The 19,112-nt window shown below is 41.8% G+C and overlaps 1 protein-coding gene across 1 annotated transcript in view; it reads left to right on the top strand.

Annotated features, from left to right (window-relative positions):
* Positions 1–14,807: 14,807 nt before the first annotated feature.
* The window catches only part of ABCD4 (ATP binding cassette subfamily D member 4), a 221,057-nt gene continuing 216,752 nt past the window's right edge, over positions 14,808–19,112 (top strand). Inside the window, exon 1 of the mRNA XM_069208499.1 lies at positions 14,808–14,969. Coding sequence (XP_069064600.1) covers positions 14,932–14,969 — 38 coding nt within the window. The 5' untranslated portion in view covers positions 14,808–14,931. The remainder of the gene's footprint in view (positions 14,970–19,112) is intronic.

The following is a 19,112-nucleotide window of genomic DNA, read 5'->3' on the forward strand; positions in this document are numbered from 1 at the left end:
CTACATATTTCACCATATGAATTGGTCTATATTTGGTGCACAATAAAAAAACATTGTTTGTTGCAGCTCAGTTATTGGTTCTGTGTATCTCGGGTTCTTGGAAAACCTACAAGCCCTATATATGCCTGCAACTAGAAGGGTCTAGCAAACATAGTAGTATATTACTCATATAAATCTGCCATTGTGATAAAAAAGTTACAGATTAAAATGTTGTCCCAAATGGCTGCTTTTTTCTATTCATTGTCAATACTTCTTTAATTCAACAGTTAGTTTCTTTGGGAAACCCTTGAGGAATCTACAGATATGACCCCTTGTTGAATTCATAATGTTGTCAACCTTTTCAGAAATCTATAGCTCTCCTGAATCGCCCATAGGTTTTACACTGGCTTCCACCACAAACTGGAAGTAGGTACAAAAATAGGGAAAATGTGGTTCCTCTTTGACAAATGCCAAAACTATGATATAACATTAGGTTTTTTAATTCAGCTCTACATGTTCCTGAAAGCTCGGAAGATGGCCGCTTTAGCACAGCCAGCTTTCGGTCGATGCATTTTTTAGGAATAAAACAGACACTTTTTTTGTGAATCGCTTTGTTTCTTATTTTTTCCCAAAAAATCTAAATTTAGCTATATTTCAGCCTTTTTCTGGTCCTCTTTAGGGGAATCCACAAACCCAGTGTACCTTCAGAATCCCCAGGATGTTGAAAAAAAGGACACCAATTTGGAGTGGATACCTCATGTGGAAAAAATGTTTTAGAGCCCTACTTGTGAACTACCCCAAAAGCAAAAAAAAAGGGCACAGCATTTGGGGGTGGAAAGCCCCAACGGTAAACGAGTTAAAAATAAATGTGGCAGAATTAAGCATTACTCTAATTTTAACCTGTTAAGAGTTAAAGAATCATAATGTTCCTTTTTTCCATGTAATATACAGTACTTCCAAGATCCTATCCATTCATATGTATAAATAAATGTGTCCCAGATTTCTGCTTAGTATGGATTTTTTAATAACCTCTACATGAGCTCTGAAAGCATCATTAGTAATCAAGCTACTGTGTAATACATACACTTGCTTTGCTGCTAGAACAAGTTTGAAGTGCATCTTTAGAGTGACTGAATATGTGTTTTTTGTTCATACTTTTACATTTCTCTAATTTTTACCTTTTTATCCAAAAAACAGCATAGCATTTTAATATATGCAACAAGTCATGGCAAAATTACACAAATCAGTCTATGTTTAATTTATGTTGCTTGTAAAGGTCTTCGTATATCTATAGTGGTAGACAATCCCAGAACAATCTGGATGCTCTAAAAAGCAATTCATTACTAGATTTTGTTACATTTGTCTGTGAATTTAATACCATATTTCATTGTTTGTGTATTTATTTTATGAATGCTTGTTATCATATTTTTGCCGTATTTTTTGTGTATTTGTTTGCAGTTGAAGTCATCGAAATTGCTTAGACCAGGGTACCAGGATTCCAATAATGATCAGGTGGAGTGTCCATGGAAGTCAAAAGGTTAAGAATCACAGCATTATACACTCCCCTAAGTTAAGCCTGTGTGCTCTGTGCCATAGCTACAAAGGGGCTGAAGTCAGGTTCATTGAGTGAACTGGAGGATTCGCCATGGCAAGGGTTGTGATTATTCCTAGAACTGGGCAGCCGCCAACCCCAAATAATAAGCCAGTTTAGTACAATAATATTTAAATGCGACAAATTGCACAAGAAGGCAATGCAATCGCCTAAAAGTGTTTCGTCTGCATGTTATTCTCATAATTATGGAAAATAATTCAGACAGGTAAACCTTTTAAACCAATGCCATTAGAAGGATAATTACAAACCACTCCTGTTACGACTCTGTCGTCCCATTTCTGGGGGCGCTGTAAGGGGGCTGTCGAAAGCCTGGGAATCACCTTAAAAACTTATCTAGAGTCCCTTGCTGACTCCTGTTTGTTTCTCTTTCGTCCATGGTACACTTGTGTAGTACTACATTTGCTTCCTGGGACTGCAAATCCCATAATGCACAGCCTGGTAGTCAGGAAAGCCCGGATTCTGTTTCCCATTGTTTTCTATGGGAGAAGTCCAGTTGCTCCTTTTCACTGGATCCTCTCCTCCAGGACTTGCAAGTGTCTGAAACTACACACACCTGAGACCTCTCCTGTGCAGCCCAGCTTGGAACTGCTTATAAGCAGCCATTTCCTCAAGATCCCAGTCGTGCATTGGAGTTCGATTCCTTTGTGTTACAGACCCTTTGTCGGATGGTGTTCCAGTTTTGTTCCTGTTCTGTTCCAGCTTGATCCTGTTTCCTGTTTCTCTGCCCTGCTCCTGATTGCTCCAGCCAGAGTCTGCTCCCTATCTCTTAGCCTTGTACCTGTTTCTTCCAGAGCCTGCTCCCTGTTTCTCTGCCCTGCTCCTGCCTTGTTTCAGCCTGAACCTTCTCTCTGTTTCCCAGTCCTGTTTACTGCTCATTTCCTACTCCCTGTATTCCAGCCCTGTCCTTGCCTGTTCCAGCCAGAGCCTGCTCTCAGTTTCCCAGTCCTGTCTCTGTTTGGCCCAGCCAGAAGTTTGCGCCCTGTTTTCAAGTCCTAGTCCTGCCTTTGCTTCAACCTGAGCCTGTTCCTAGTTCTTGCCTCTGCCTCTTAGTTTGTTCTCTTCTGTTTCTGTTTCTTCTTGGTTATTTGTGTCGGGTAAGTGTTCTATCAGTCTTCACCAGTGTATAAGTGTCCTCTTTGTTCTGGGGTTGTCTCCTGGTTTCCAGGAGGCAAACCCAGCCCCCATCCTTGTCCAGTGTTATACGTGGTCTTTCGTGCCTAACAGTGACAGTGTGCTATTGCTGTTTTCACAGGAATCACCACTGTGTTTCCAGCTGGACCCACAAGAGCGTGTCTTGTGTATGTAAGTACTTTCCTTGTCTGTGCTCTAGGGTCCAGAGACAGAATCACTTCTGCTGCCTCCTTTCTATGGGGCTAGCAGGGTGACTATCTGTAAGAGCAAACTGCACAGAGGCATTGACATTCCCTGTCACTGTGGGAGGTTCTGCGCCTTACTCTGTGTACAACCCCAGCGTGTTTGTCCATTAGTAATCTGTTTCCTGTTTGTTCACACAAGGGTTGCTCTGCTTTTACTTTCCTGTGCCTGTTCATAGCTGTCCTTTCCGTGTATGCCTTTAGCTGCTCTTCTTCCCCAGGATACTACCTCTTTAGGATATTCGGTGACCTCAAGGAGTGTCCCAACCAGAGTCCTGATCAGACCCGCCCGAAACCGTAACAACTCCCTAATGTGTCCCCAAATATTCTTTCTTGCACATGCACCGTTCCAGTTCTCCGTTGCCAAATGATTGTTCACTTCTAATTAATGTTCTTGTATAATGCAGACAAAAAAGCAGAGCCACCTTTTAAACATTAGGTTTTAAATCATGTCTCCTGATGTGGAAGTTTGCAACTTCGCCACTAGGCCATATCTCTACTTCTTGTTTTCCTTCCATTCCTCAAACGTGATAAAATTTTTTAAATTAAGATATTTTCTAGGGTTTGTATGATAGAGAAGAAGTGGACAAACAATCCATGGACCTTATTTTTGTGGGCATACTTTTCTGAGGAACACTTTCTTTGTACTACAATGGTTTTGTTTGTAAAGGTTTTGTTTTTAACATATCTAATTTGTTTTAGTCAAATTAGTATCTCTGACTTGGTATCTTAAATGACGTTCTGATCACATAAGCTACCAGCTCCTAAGGGCTTTTGAGGACTTTGGGAGGGGGTCTCCAGTGGCTGGGCAGAATTAATGGTTCTAAAATGTACGTCCCAGAGTTTTGTATTTGTTTAAGGCCCTCCCAGATGTGGTACACAAAGAATTATTCTCTTAGCTTAAAACCTTAACATTACAATTTATTTGTCAAAAGTGTAGAGCGTGACTGGGTTTGAAGTTCTTGAGACATCCCAAGTTGGTAGGTAAATTTGCCTTTCCAGATTTCTTGCTGTACTATTGAACTGCCCAAATCAGGGACTTAGCTGACTGGTCCCTCATGGCTACAGTACACATAAAATGGGTGATAACCGGGAGAACCATTTAGGATCCTGGATGGAAGCCGAAAGCAGACAGGCCCCCAACGCCTACTTAAGCACTGGAACTGGAAGCATCATTATGGATACAATTACTAAACAAAGTGAAGAAATCTCCCTCTGTCCGCTCATACCCCGATACACTATAATTCAGCCTTTACTCCAACCTGCTACCTGATCCCTTTGATAGTTGGTGAATGGGAGACTGCTTAACTCTGGATTTATCCAGGGGCCAGAATGTTTTCTCTTTTGAGGCATGTAAGCCAAAATCTAATTGAGAGGAAAGCAAACGCTTCCTCTGTTCACAAATGAAGCACCGGATGCCAGATCCAATTAAAAAGGAAGCAGCCACTATGGATCTATCTTCTTTAGAAAAAATTGTACAAACAGTGGGGGAGTCGAGTGGCCAAATCACCACACAATCTAGCATTCCGTTGAAAGCCGTGTTGGCGCAACCTCACCCATACAGATGAAGATAGGCACATCTAATTATGAGAGCCATTACTGAATCTTAATGGGAAGACACCTTTTAGGAGGATTTATGCAGAAATTGTCATAGCACTGCTTGTAGGGAGGCACAGTGTAAAGTAGGATTTGACTGGTACATGTACCCAACAAATCTACACAAGTTTTATACAAAGACAAGCGGTCTGTGCTGGAGACTTTCTAGGACAAGAGAAGAGCTTAAACTTGTTTTGTGGGAGTGCCCACTAATCGAGACATATTGGGCACAAGTTTTAGTTGTAACAAAAACTATACTGAGCTACCCACTGCATGCAAAATTCTTCTCCATTGTCCTAGGTTTTAAGTCCCCTGTTTCGAGACATTTTGAAACATCAAATAAAAGTTGACTGGATCATAATATGGAATTGTCTGGGAGCTACCAAAACCACTCTTGCAGCTTATTGGAATAAAATCAAACACCCACCCGTAGCATTGAGGCACTTGCAGCTGTAAAATATATTGGCAATTCAGAGCTACGTGGGATCATTTGAAACAATTTGAGAACCACAATAATCCTTTTTTCACAGGGTCTGCCTCAATTAATGTGCCCAACTTGCTTGCAGACCCTAAGCATGATTAATTATTTGACTGCACGTTGTACTACTAATACCTTGAAAAGATATGATTTGGTAAGTGGTTGTCTTGTAATAGCAACAATTACTGGCAATTTATACCAATGAAACATATTGGGGTACAATAAGGGTGGGAGGAATTGTTGCTTGGAATTGTGGTGTTTTGTTTTTGGTGATGTGATGCTTTGCTTGTATTCTCTTCCAAAGTGTATGAAAAAGTGAATAAACATAATTTTGTTTAAAGAAATACTCAGTTAGCCTTCTTTTCAATTTCTCCCCTTTTATGTATAGCTTTATCTAAGGCCTTTTGATTTCACTAAAATTATATGTATACCATACTTTCTTGTAGGGACTTTCGGCCAGCCCTTTTTCGTCCATTGGTCTGCTATTGTATAATTTACATTTTTTGTCTTCCCTCTACAGCATACAGCAGGGAGCCCACTTTGGCCATTGCTTGACTTTACTGTGAGTGTTTACATTCTGCGGTTTCACAAAGAACGCATCCACACAGAAAGTAGTTGTAGGAGGCTGTTCCTCTATGTAGTGTGCAAAACTAGGGACACTGTGCAGGGGGGCCAGGTAACCACATGTTGGTTTCCAGAGGTAAAAACTAGATAACCTAATGCTCTAATTTTTGGGGTAGCTTTGTCGAGCAGTTAGGCTAATCTTGGAGAAGTGCAAAGCATTTGTTGTACTCACAATATCCATCATGCACCACACACACTCAAAGGAATAACTTGAGACCAATTTATAAAAATAATTCAAACTTTTATATAATTTTTAAGACCAAGATTGTTAAAATCAGTTAAGTGCTTTTTAAGATAGGGTTTTCTGAACTTTTTTTACATGCAGTCTTTCTGTGCATAATTACGCTCCATAGGAATCAATAGGCAGTCTCTTTTAAAAATGTATATAAAATCTTACAGTTGCTTTACCAAGTTCAGCTTTCACAGGTTGGTCGAGGTTGTCGGTGGGCATGCTGTGCCAGCTGGAGACGTTTGGGGAGCTCCTGGTTCCGGCGGGAGCAGCATTGAAAAGACTGTTGGAGCTGGTGCAGGGCCACTGAGGGGGACCACTTGGAAAAGGTCTGTTATTGCAAAATCAAAGGCAGTGCCTCGGGGTCTCCTTGTGGTGTTGAGGTCACAAGGGGTGAGGGACCCTCGGAACACAGCTGGTTCCTCGTTGAGGGCTGTGGGAGACCGGGTGCAGGGCTATTTGCTGATCCAAGGGCTGTGCGCAAAGGTGCCTCTTGGGTTCAGAGGTAAGTCACTTTCAGGGTCGCTTGCAGGAAAACAGGGGCACTCTGACGGAGTTTTGGGGTGTTCCTGAGGTCCTTGCATGGGGCTCCGTCCTGGTCCAGTTTCAGCTCTGGGAAGCTGGTTTTCTTTGAGTCCAACGTCCACTGACCAGTACCAGGGTATTGGGATGGTCTGGCCACTGGCGGGCGCAGTGCCACCAAACTTGGCACACTTGCCTGAGTTTGTCCGTGTGGTCGTCCGTGTGTCTTCGGGTCTGGCTGCGACTTCCAGTTCAAGAGTTTTTGGGCGGTCAGTGAAGTGACTCTCACTGGGTTGTTGCTTTCTTTGTGTTGCAGAGTGGTACCTCCACTCTGGAGGGAGATCTTGGGCTATTGGCGAAGCCTGGAGGTCTCAAGGTTTCTCGAGGTCAGTCCAGTGGTCAGCTCCTCTGCAGAAGCGACCGTCGGGTCACAGGTGCAGCAGGCAGGGGTTTGCCTCCTTTTCTTGTGCAGCAGGTCCACAGTTCTTGGACTTTGGTCCTTCTTGGGGCTGTCTTCTTTTGTCCTTTCAAATCTGATTTCTTGGTCCACGGGTGCCCACTAAATACTAAATTTAGTAGGTATTTTAGGAGAAACCTGGTAGTGTCCAATGGGACACTTACCTATGGGTGGCTGCACCCGCTATAGTGTCCACTTCCTGTGGGAAGGGTCACTACCCTAAACCTAATAGGCTATTTTTCTTCCATCTAAGATGGAGGAAAATTAAATGGAGGGTCCACCTCGCAGACAACACCTTAGGGGTGGTGCATGCCAGGTGGGGCCAGTCCTCCTACCCTCTGTGTGGTTTCCTACCTTTCCTCCTGCCAAAAGTGGGGTTTTGCAAAGGGGGAGGCCATCTGCTGCTAGCAGAAGGCCTGGGGGTCGAGTTTCAAGGGTGGTAGCCCTTTGAAGCTCACTGCCAGGGCAGTGCACATTCCTGAAGGAGGGGGAGTTAGCTCCTCCACCCAGGAAGGGCATTGTTTTACACACCAGAGAGATAGGGCTCTCCCCCAATATTTTTATATTGGTTGTCTGGAGGTGGCGGGCTGGCTGGAACCACTCAGCAACCATGTGAGGTTAGTTATCTTTTGCAGGGGGCACTTCTAAGGTGACCTCTTGGTACATTTTATTATAAATCCAGTAGTTGTACCAGTTTTGATGTATCATTCTGAGTTGTTTGATACCAAACAACCCAGGATTCAGAGTAGCCATCAGGTAGCTGGGAAACTCGTGTTGACCAGTGTCCAGCACATATATTAAAATGGCTGCTCTGTTCACTCACTATGTCCCAGGTTTGTCAAGGAAACATTCGGGGCATACTGCTCATGCAGCTATGCCCTCACATACAACATACTGCACCCTGCCTAGGGCTGAAAGACCTGCCAGAGGGTGACTTACTTTTATGGTATGCAGTGCATAGTGGACAGGGCACACAGGCAGTGTGCCATGTCGAGTTTGCACCAGGACACACAGCCTGATATGGCAGAGCTGGATGTATCAGGATGCATGGCCCTAAAGGGTGGCACAATCAGTGCTGCCGCCCTCAGGGGCCTACCCTTAGTACCCCATACCCTGGGAACCTAAGTACCATATACTAGAGACTTATAGTGGGAGCTAAAGGTGTTGCCAATTACCTTTGCAATTTTAGGGAAAGAACCCTGGCACTGTGAACCTGGTTAGCAGGATCCCAGTGCACTCCAGTCCAAGTTGCATTCAGAAACCAGGCAAAAAGTGTGGGGGGTTGGGGATACTGCAACAAGGTGCCAGTTTCCTACAGTAGTTCTCTTGGTTCCAGAGAATTCTATGGCAATATGTGCTTTCTGAGACCAAATAAACATTTTTGTTTAATGAGCCCCCCCCCCCCCCAAGTACATATTGAGGTGGTCCTTAAGCTATGCCCTTTTTGACCTATTGTAGGTGTCTAGTGCTTTAAATTACACCATTTCTACAAACTATGCATATACTTTTTGGATAGAAACTTTCATCATCCCTGCATTTACAGAAAAGTTTCCAAGAAATGCAGCTTACCTCAGTTTTGTATTTGTATTTGCAAGGCTGTATACAGTTGCCTACACTTCAGTAATTTTCTCCAATTTGTAGTCTGTCCCTCAGGATTCCAGAAAGGCTGTTTACAGAGCTGTGATTATTGAAAGAAAAATAAATTAGGATCTGCCTCTCAGTCTCTAATTGCATTCCTTGTAGTTCAGTAAATATTGTAACTCAGTAATATATTTTGTCAAGAGTTCTGTCCTTAGATGGGTGTCAGAACTTTGTGTTCACACTTAGCAGGTCAACAAGGGAACTCTGCCCACAAGTTGGCCAAGAGGTAAACCAATATAAAAGTGTTTTAACTTTACAAAATCTCTAAAAACATACAAAGGAATTCTAAACATTATGCATGTGGTAATACCAGCTGAACAAGGGATGACATCAGCAATTATTTGCAGCAAGCATATAACACTCGGGCTTCAAAACAGACAAAGAAAAAAACATACCCATACAGTATACATTATATTTAAGGTAAATATACTATACATACTTAAACTGATGTTTGTGTATAATAACACTAACAATGGTCATGTATATAACAAACTAAATAACCACTGCACATAGGTGTTAAATACTGCCCATCTCAATGATACTCGTTTCATACTATCCGACTTAATGATACTCATTTTATTAAACATAAATAAATGAACATTTAAGTTAGCCCTGCAAGGATTCACACTTATTCCTTGGTACGTACATGCAGTTATTTGAGGCAAGCACATAACCTACTGAACTACTTACCAGATTAGGAAAGTGTGACCTCATAGTTACATAAACCTTTATGCAAAAAATACTGAAACTCATTGTGCTGCCCTATTAGAATCTGGTCAGGTGACCTGTGGGTTCCGTGCTCTGATCTACAGCAGGCACATCAACCGACTATGATATTGTATGAGTAGTCAAGCTTGTGAAAAGCAGATTACTGTTTGTGACAAGTGCATTAACCACTTAAGCTGTACTGCCAACATTGTACCTTGAGAGTTGCTTGGGTACATACAGATTATTGCAGCAGGTGACTTAACCCCATAAGACATATTACCAGTCTGTGGTTTGTGTTCCAAATGAAGTAACATTGTAGGTCATAGACTTGAATCTTGCTGCAGGAAATTCTCTTTCTTTATTTTTTCGAGGGAATAGGTAACCTGAGATGGGTACGAATTCCTAGTACCATTCTGACTTGGGCTGTCATCATGAGCGGCCTGGTAAATTGAGATATGTGTGGCAGTTGGTGTTACAGCACATATTGCCCTTATGAATTTTGTGATATATATTGGCAGATCAAACCTGTCAATATTTATCCGAGGAAACATGCAGATTTTGGGGCGGTAGGCACCACTAACTGCATGTTATACTCTAAAAACTCTTAATTGGATAGCATGTATCACACTCAATAAATTCCTACTCAATGAATTCGGATTTTATTAGGAGCAGTAAATATCATTCAACTTACTGTTCCACTCGTAATGAGGGCCTAAATTGCTAGGTGAAGGTAACAATGTAAAAACTCAAGTAATAGTTAAAACAGAGAGTGCTACAAAGAGGCCTGTCACTTTGTGTAGTATGGGTTTAAACTTTGAAATTTCCTTTAAGCAAAGGTGCTAACCTTACAAACAATCCAAAGATCTATGTAAAGTTATCATGCAGCTATATCAGTTGTGCCTAATGATTAATTCTCAAGTGTCCCAAACCCATGCTTGAGTAGCTTATCTAGGCCAGGATCTAACTTTGCATTCTGCGACTCGCAGTCGTGTTTATCCCATTATAAAATCAAAACAACAGTTACGAGAGGGCAAAGTAAAAAATTGACTGGTTGAGCTACTTATGCAAGAAGCTGGGAAACTTGAGAGCTCTGTTAATGATACCAACCAGCACCATTTCTTTCTATTGAAAAGATCCATAGAGAAGATCGCTCCCTCCTATCTACTTTCTAAAGAGGCCTCTAAATTAGATCCAGTTCTAACCAATATAACTCGTCCATAGTGCTTTCAAAATACTGCATTTATGTCAGACTCCATTCACTGCGGTGGATGGGAGACACAGTGCAAGTAAGGCTACTGGACCTCAGGTTTATGTTGTTTGCCTCTGAAGTCCTACATTCAACCGACTATGGCTGTGTAAAGTGGGCCAAGTAATACCCCTTCAGCACTTGACCCTCTTTGGTACCGATGGGAAGCAGTCACAGACTTCTCAGGGAGGTAGTGTGGGAATGCTGAAGCTCAGCATTCAACAAACACGCACGCAACATTTACGATAGTCCAATCCAGTGCTTGAATTTCAAGAAGAAAAGTACTTTTATGCACACTAGAATTAAATACTACACAAAATAAATGCACACTGTGCTATTTTGAGTCCTGGTTTGCATCTGTACCCAGCTGTGGTCCCCCTTTTCAGGTCCAGGCATGATTATGTTCAGGTGCAGATGACCTATGTACGATTATTAATGCCGTTTGTCACCTCATTCACAAGTTGTCACCCGAGTCAGTGCATTGTTTGTCACTCAGTGAGTTTTTCAGTCTGTGCCAGATTGGTACTTCCAGGGACCAGCATGTGTCCTCATTTCACATGCTCCCTGCCTTGTGGGCTGAGTGCATGCCAACTGTTATTTGCAGTTTCCTCCGTAGTCATGTCTTTAGATGATTGGGGATGTGCTGGATCTCTCATCGTTTTTCCAGCATGTGTTCAGTGCAATCCCACTCGGGTCAGCTTAAACAAAAGTAAATCCCTGAACTGATCTTATAGAATGGTTGTGGTCCACAGCTCAGGTGATGTTAAAGTCTCAAGTTGGACAGTGTTTCACAGTTTGGGTGCAGCAGCTCAGGACACACCACATCATGGTACTTCAGGCACAGTGGTCAGGTCACGACACAGTTTCAAATTTAGAGGCTGAAGCCATGTCTCAGCATCACAATTTGGTGCAGTGCGCCTTATGGCATGCTGCAAAGTCAGACTTTGGGCACAGCAGCTCAGGTCATGCCAAACTTTGCAATTCCCAACTCCAATCATAGCGGAGAGTCTGGGGCCTGCTGATACAGAACACACAGATCACTCTTTGCAGTCTTTCTGTTCTGTGGGCCCACTGCAACTCACTTCTCCTGAACAGTCACTCCTGCAGGGTAGGCAGACGTCTACCCTCTCTGCTGAACACTCATTACCTTGGTCACAGAAAACTTAAAGCTGGAACAACAAGTGTCTGGGTGATGGCACTTTTGAACAGTCAGAGCAGAAAGAAAATGTGAATCAACTATCTACTGTTCCGGTGCCGTCTTGGAGTGGGTCTCCTTTCCGGTATCTTTTATAGACTCAGGCTTTGAGTAGATTGATGCTCCTCACAGTAAGGTCGTCACAAATCATGATCATCCATAATAGGGGAACAAAGAGGTTCTTGCTTTCTGCATCTGGTTGGCATCAGCCACAGTGAAGAATGATCAGGGGAAAGACAAAAGGCTGACCTCAACTAAGGGGTCTATTTCACCTTGAACAACAGAGATACCAGTCCCAGCCCTCACCCCCATCATCTCCTAGAAGGCAGTGCTTCAGAAGCACTAATCAGCAGCTCCTTTCAGCAAAAGGCCTCCTTGAATTTCTATAGGAGACTTGTCGCCTTTTTCCGCCCCTTTACTGTCCTTTCAGCTCCAGGAGAGTCATCAATACACTTCCACTGACTGGGAAAACAACCTCATCTCCAGCTTGTGCTCAAGGCCACTGTTTGGGTACACAAAATGGATCCCGCAGGCTTCTATTATTCTGGTTCTGTCATACACCATGCATGTACCATCTAACAGGATACACTTGAGATACTGACTAGTGCTAGGTTCTAGGTTAGCATATACGAGCTATACTTTAGGTGAGTGTGCCAGTAGGCCTCCACTTTAGTGAAACAGGTAAAAGGGCCAGGTCAAAACTATGGATTCACAAAACATGTTACACTGCCACCACCACTTTATGTTCTGAACCCATTACAGGGCCCTTAGTCCACGGTTTGTCCTATGAGAGCACACTTGGTGCTGCTCCACATAGGGTCACAGAATAGATTCAGGACTTCACTGATGTCTAATGTTGCCAACTTTCATTGAGAAAAAATACTGTCCATTTGTATGTTATTTTTTCTATAAGGGCAAAGGACTTCACTGATATCCCTGGTTGCCAACCTTCGTTGAGAAAAAATACTTGCCATATGTACGTTGTTTGTTCTTGAAGGGCAGAAAATTATTGTTAAAGAAAGGTTTCTGAAAACATGCTCTCAGAATTAACACGCATTTTCAATGCAACGGGTCTCGCATTTGCTCGAGGTTAGAGCTATTAGTGTTGTAAAAAAAAAACTCAGTGCGATCGCACTACGTAAAATGCAGCGCGATTGCGCTGCGTGGAAAATAAACTGATAAAGTAGTCCGGACCCCAGGCTGAAAACTTCGAGCCTCGCATGTTTTTAGTAGTTTACCGGTGCTGTGTAGGTGGGCTAAACACCGGAAAAGGCATGACGTATGCATGCCTTTCACAAATGAAAGCAAGTGGATTTTAAAAGGCAAGCCCACAAACCAATGTAAGTGACTGATGTGACATGGGCGTGGTTTGAAGCCCAAAGAGAGATTACAGAATGGGCGGAGCATATGGCTGGGTCCAAACTGGAATGGCATGGGCAGCAAAAAAACGATGGATTTAGGCCCAGATCACTGTACTGGGGGTGAATGTTTGACATTGTTCAGCATTCCGTCCATCACTTGTTGTTTTTGCTTTGTCACCCTAAGTGGGAAGGGTATGCCCAGACGTGGGTCCCGTGCTTCCCATGCCACTGGATTCAAGCTAGCCTGGCTGATGAGGGGTGAAACCCCGAAACCGGTCCCAGGATGCTTGTTTCCAGTCCAGGGAAGACCTGGCCTAGCAGTTCGGGCTGGACTGTTCCCATGGGGAACAGGGTCAAGACTGATTTGCATATGGCTGGGTCCAAACTGGAATGGCATGGGCAGCAAAAAAACGATGGATTTAGGCCCAGATCACTGTACTGGGGGTGAATGTTTGACAATGTTCAGCATTCTGTCCATCACTTGTTGTTTTTGCTTTGTCACCCTAAGTGGGAAGGGTATGCCCAGACGTGGGTCCCGTGCTTCCCATCCCACTGGATTCAAGCTAGCCTGGCTGATGAGGGGTGAAACCCCGAAACCGGTCCCAGGATGCTTGTTTCCAGTCCAGGGAAGACCTGGCCTAGCAGTTCGGGCTGGACTGTTCCCATGGGGAACAGGGTCAAGACTGATTTGCATATGGCTGGGTCCAAACTGGAATGGCATAGGCAGCAAAAAAACGATGGATTTAGGCCCAGATCACTGTACTGGGGGTGAATGTTTGACAATGTTCAGCATTCCCGTGGGTCCCGTGCTTCCCATGCCACTGGATTCAAGCTAGCCTGGCTGATGAGGGGTGAAACCCCGAAACCGGTCCCAGGATGCTTGTTTCCAGTCCAGGGAAGACCTGGCCCAGCAGTTCGGGCTGGACTGTTCCCCTGGGGAACAGGGTCAAGACTGATTTGCATATGGCTGGGTCCAAACTGGAATGGCATGGGCAGAAAAAAACGATGGATTTAGGCCCAGATCACTGTACTGGGGGTGAATGTTTGACAATGTTCAGCATTCCGTCCATCACTTGTTGTTTTTGATATGCAAGTTTGAACAGCAGTGCGTAACAGTGGTGGAAGTTGGTTTTGGTGCCCAAGGAAGCACCAGCTCATTACACTTCTCAACTCTGAGCCTATTATATTATTATTCAAAATCGAGAAGTGGTCTAAACTGCTGACCTCAAGGAAGGGATGTATTTGTTTGCATTTAAACTACAAACGTGTATTTGGAAAGGTATACTCACGCAGTGATTGTGCACATGAAATGCCTACCTTTAAATGATAATAAAATGTATTTAATTAGTCTACAGCACCAGCAGGGGGCGCACGGGGAAAAATACGTACAAGCCGGTCCCTCTAGCCTTCTACTATGTTCTCCATCGGCGTACAAACGGCGCCGGGAGTAAGCTTCAGATGAAATCCAATACAAGGAAAAATATTTTTGTAAACTATTAGGAAAACGGACAGGTGTTTCCTCGCGACTCGTAAAATTCATAGTACATTATTTTAACATTCGCAAACGTCATAGAAGCAAAAGCAAACTTTTGGAGCTTATATTTTTTTATTTTGCTTAGAAAATAGAGTTTAAGATTCTTCATAATTCTTCAGCACCCTCAGAAGCTCCTGTGTCTCGATCTACCATTAAGACTGACAGCACAATCACCTATATTTCCTCCTTAAAATGGCGGCTACCGGCTCGTACCTTATAGGATACTCCAGCTCATGTCCTATCTCTGTTTTCACTACTTGTCAGCTGATGCCCCACACACAAGCAGCAATGTGCTGCCCTGACAGTCTTCTATTAGCACCGCCCTGTTGTACTTTGAGATTAGAGTGGCATTCAAGTCCCATTCTGAAACCCTAGCATGGAGGAGCGTAAGGATGCCGGGACGAAGGGTAGGAGGTGAGTGAGAAATGGACCCGATACAATTCGAAATAAAATACTTTGTTGGCATGTCTGTATTTACATGTATTACAATCATGTATTTGTTTATAACATGTCTTTCATGTAAGTACTTGAGGTGACATGAGTTTTGTTACCGTTGTTGATCTTTGGTTTGTATGTTGCACTGATTTTCACGAGGTTACGCGTTTTTTCTGTTCTTTGCTTTGTATGTGTGCTTGACAATACGAAAATATATACACTTCTATAAAATCGCTCGGAACCTAATTGTCACTAGGAACCGGTCATAATCTCTACGTTTCTGTTGCCTCAGAGACGTCCAGAGTTGGTCAATAGTGAGGCTGAGCATAAGGCAATAAGCAAACTTTTTCAAGTTTGCCAATAACTTAAATGATTTCCTCTAGATTTAGACAATTATTCTGTCTGACTTCGATCTTTCCTGGTTTATGTGTTGTTGTGCTCTTAATTGAGTGCCGGTGTGCTTTTTTTCCCAGGTTCTAAATGTGTTTGTTGGTTTCTACTGGATTTTTATATATGCACTTGATAACGAGTCCTTCTATGTTAATTTATACACATCAGGACTCGTTTTAGGCCGATGAATCTTTGGACCCAGTGGTGAGACACCGTAAGACGAGATAACTGATCAATATATCAATAATATTGTCAACATCTATCACCACAATATATTTCACTTTAGACATTAGTAAACCTTCGGCGCAACCGTGACCTTTCAATCATGAATAACCACACCTTACTGAAGTTTTGTGAATTTTATTCCCTATTGATTACAATCTAATAGCAAATGTATTAATCTCAAAACCAAGAAGCAAAAGAGCATAGTCACAATATGGTAATAATGCAAAGATCACAGTCATAAGATAGTAATATGAAGATGAACAAATCTAGACGCCTAAAACCTCATATATGTTTAGTTCAGCATAGCACCACGTCAGTCACGTCAGTCAAAATGAAATGCCTCATCTAACCACAATTAGCATCAGCATGTTGGACTTCATGCAAACAATTTAGAACATCAATTTGGAAAACATCTAACTAAGGTCTCTAATCAAAAATACACAGCAGTTGGTACCTAGAAAGAAAAGGCAAATAAATGAATTTCAATAGCAACAACATAATTTACCCTCCTCGGAATAGGTCAGCATACAAGATCAGTCTTCGTCTTCAGGACATCAGTTAGATCGCCGTCAATCTATCTAATCGAATACCAGGGGACACTTCCCTCATAAGGAAGAAAGTGTAATGGGGCAGTCTATGGGTGAGGATGGTTTTGTCTAAGTCTCAAATCACCAAATAGAGTGACTGAGTTTCTGGATGCAATCGATATCATTCCCTACCTAATGATCTTAGTCTCTTGTGTCATGAGTTTTTATCCCTTTTTCATAATACTTTCCCCCAAAATTCTATTGGATAGTCACTACACCCCACTATCTGTAACCTATCAAATTATACATTAAGTAATGCATTTGTCATTCTACGATAAATTACATTCTTCTGATTGGTCTTCATAATTGACGTCTTTCGTAGGTGGCATATCTGGGGTTACTTCATTTTCTGGCACGTTCTTCGGATCAAGAGTTCTCTTTTCCGTGGTTCAGTATCCTTGAAAGTGTCCATATTTGTTGCAAAGCGTGCAATTTTATCCTAAAGCAACTAGCATGTGGATGAAAGTATAACAGTCAATGATACAATAAGCGAAGAAAAGAACAAATGATGGGTCATGGCCTTTTGCAAGTCAGCACACTGGAGAAACAGAAAAATATGCTTTAATATGAGAGCTACACAGCTAGTTTTCGACTCGCGCTAATTTAAGGCTTATGGATTCTAATAAAATGCAATTATCGTACGTATTAATATATTCAATTAGTCATAATTCAAGCAATTATTCCTTACAGTCGACATTAGTTTATGCATGTGAAAAAAAAAACTCTCCACGTTTAAAATACGTTTCAATGAATAATATTAGCGTTGTTAATATAAGCATTTCACATCTAAAATAGGTAATGTTTAAACTACGCTCTCTCAGTCCCTCCTCTGATAACGCTCGTCATCACACAATCTTTCTCTTTGATTTAAATTTTTCACCTTGCGCATAATACGCATTTCAACATCTTGCCCCTTATGTGAGCTTTCCCATATTTCATTGAACATTTTCTCTCTTTCACTTTCTTCATTTCTTCTGTTTCTTTTAGTCCAATTTCTTTTCACTTTGTCATTGATTTTACATGCCCCCCATAATCCTAATAGACAAACTAAAACAATTAATAGACCCATCATAATTTTTGCAAGTACCCCATTCCAAATATTGGTAAACCAGCTTCCCACTCGGGCAATTCCTTTCCCAAATTTCTCCCAAACACCAGGTTCTTTCAAATCCTTCAAATCTGTACTATCTCTGGTAAGGTTAGTAAGCATGCTTCTAATTTTCTTACTGTTATCTGGAATAAATGAGCAACAATGACGCTCATTAAGCATTTTGCAAACGCCTCCACTCTTTGCTAAAAGAATGTCTAAAGCAAGCCGATTTTGAAGAGTCATAGCTCTTTCTGCAGCAAGTTCAGTATCCATCAGTAGTATAGCTCCTGTAAAATTTGTCAGCATGTTATCCACAATAGTAGACAACTTTTGAATTTTCATAGAATTTAAGATAACCCCCACTGATGGGATTATGGCTCCAAATATATCACCAATGACAGCCGCCACTGATTCTCGTTTTTGTCTAGGATGTTGTAATTCAGACGTTTTAGGTATTTGTTTCAGGTCATCAATCTGGTATATCTTTGGAAATACTATTCCCAAATAACATGTCCCATACCATCCCTTAGGGAGACGGTAATATGCATTCAGTCCACAAATATAATAGATTCCAGGGATTGCTGGATCTTGTCCATTTAACATAAAGGTCCATTTACTCTGAAACAAAAACACATGCCTACATTCACTCGTACCTACAAACAAATTGTCTTGATCAGATTTTGGTCTATATATGCAGAGCCTACCTACGTGTAATGCATCTATAGCTAGTTTGCCTTGTGTTTTGATTGCAGTGTAAGCATAATCATTTGCATAAGTACGTTTTTCTAGTCCTTTTTCTAACCTTTCTTTCAGTGCTTTGCGTCTATCATCTGTGTGATCTAAAAAGCTTTTCTCTACAGGAGATAATAAGCAAGTCAAATTATTGCGATGTGCATAAGCAGTTCCAAATGTAAGTGTTGGCTCAAAGAATCCTCTAACTATTTTAATATCATGCTCTTTAGCTAATTTATTTAGGAATTCAATCACAGGCACAAAAGAAAACACAACATCTAAGTTTGAATAAAAGTACTGCACATGCTCTTGATTATAGAATCTTGTTAATAGCAAACTGCAACTAATTCCATAAGTAAGAGGGAGGCTGTGATAAGTAACTCCCTCTTGCACAGATGAAGGGATTTTAGTACATACATAACAATCTTTCGCATCCATAGTTTCCACATACTCATTTAATAAGCTATAGAAGACATTAGTAGAAAGTTCCCCTTTTGCATTAGTTCCCTCATGCATATGTCTTGCGTCTTGCTCAAATCTCTCCCACGGTGATAGTTTAGTAGTGGTAGTTTCAGGTTTCAAAGTTGCATTAATAGTTTCTTTCTCTCTCCATGGCATTCCCACAATCACTCCCAAAATCATTACTGCACATACAACACCTATTATAAGACCTAACCAACCACACACTTTACTTCCTTTGCTACTGTAAGCCATGTTTGTATAGAATCAGAATAGCAGTTCAACAATCAACTTGAGGAAAAAAAAAGGTAAAGAAAAAAAATTATTTGCGTATATTACAGCGTCTTCACTCACTCCAGGACCCTTTTTCGTCAATTCCGGTTAGCAGCTTGTCGTAATCAGGTTTCTTTAAAGTCAAATCCGGTTTTAGTGTCACTTCCAGTAGTTTCTAAAGTCTTTTTCTTTTCTCTTTTCAGCTTTCACAAATTCAATTTTAGTCGAGTTTTGCTTTAAATATCTTCAGGTACCGTAATATAGGCCTGGTACTTCTCGATCAAAACAGAATGCAAAGAATTCTTGTTGCCATTCAGAGGTTGTAGCATATGCCCATTCAGGACTTGTATATCTTCTGTTTGCTAT

The sequence above is a fragment of the Pleurodeles waltl genome, chromosome 9 (assembly GCF_031143425.1).
Source record: "Pleurodeles waltl isolate 20211129_DDA chromosome 9, aPleWal1.hap1.20221129, whole genome shotgun sequence".
NCBI lineage: Eukaryota > Metazoa > Chordata > Amphibia > Caudata > Salamandridae > Pleurodeles > Pleurodeles waltl.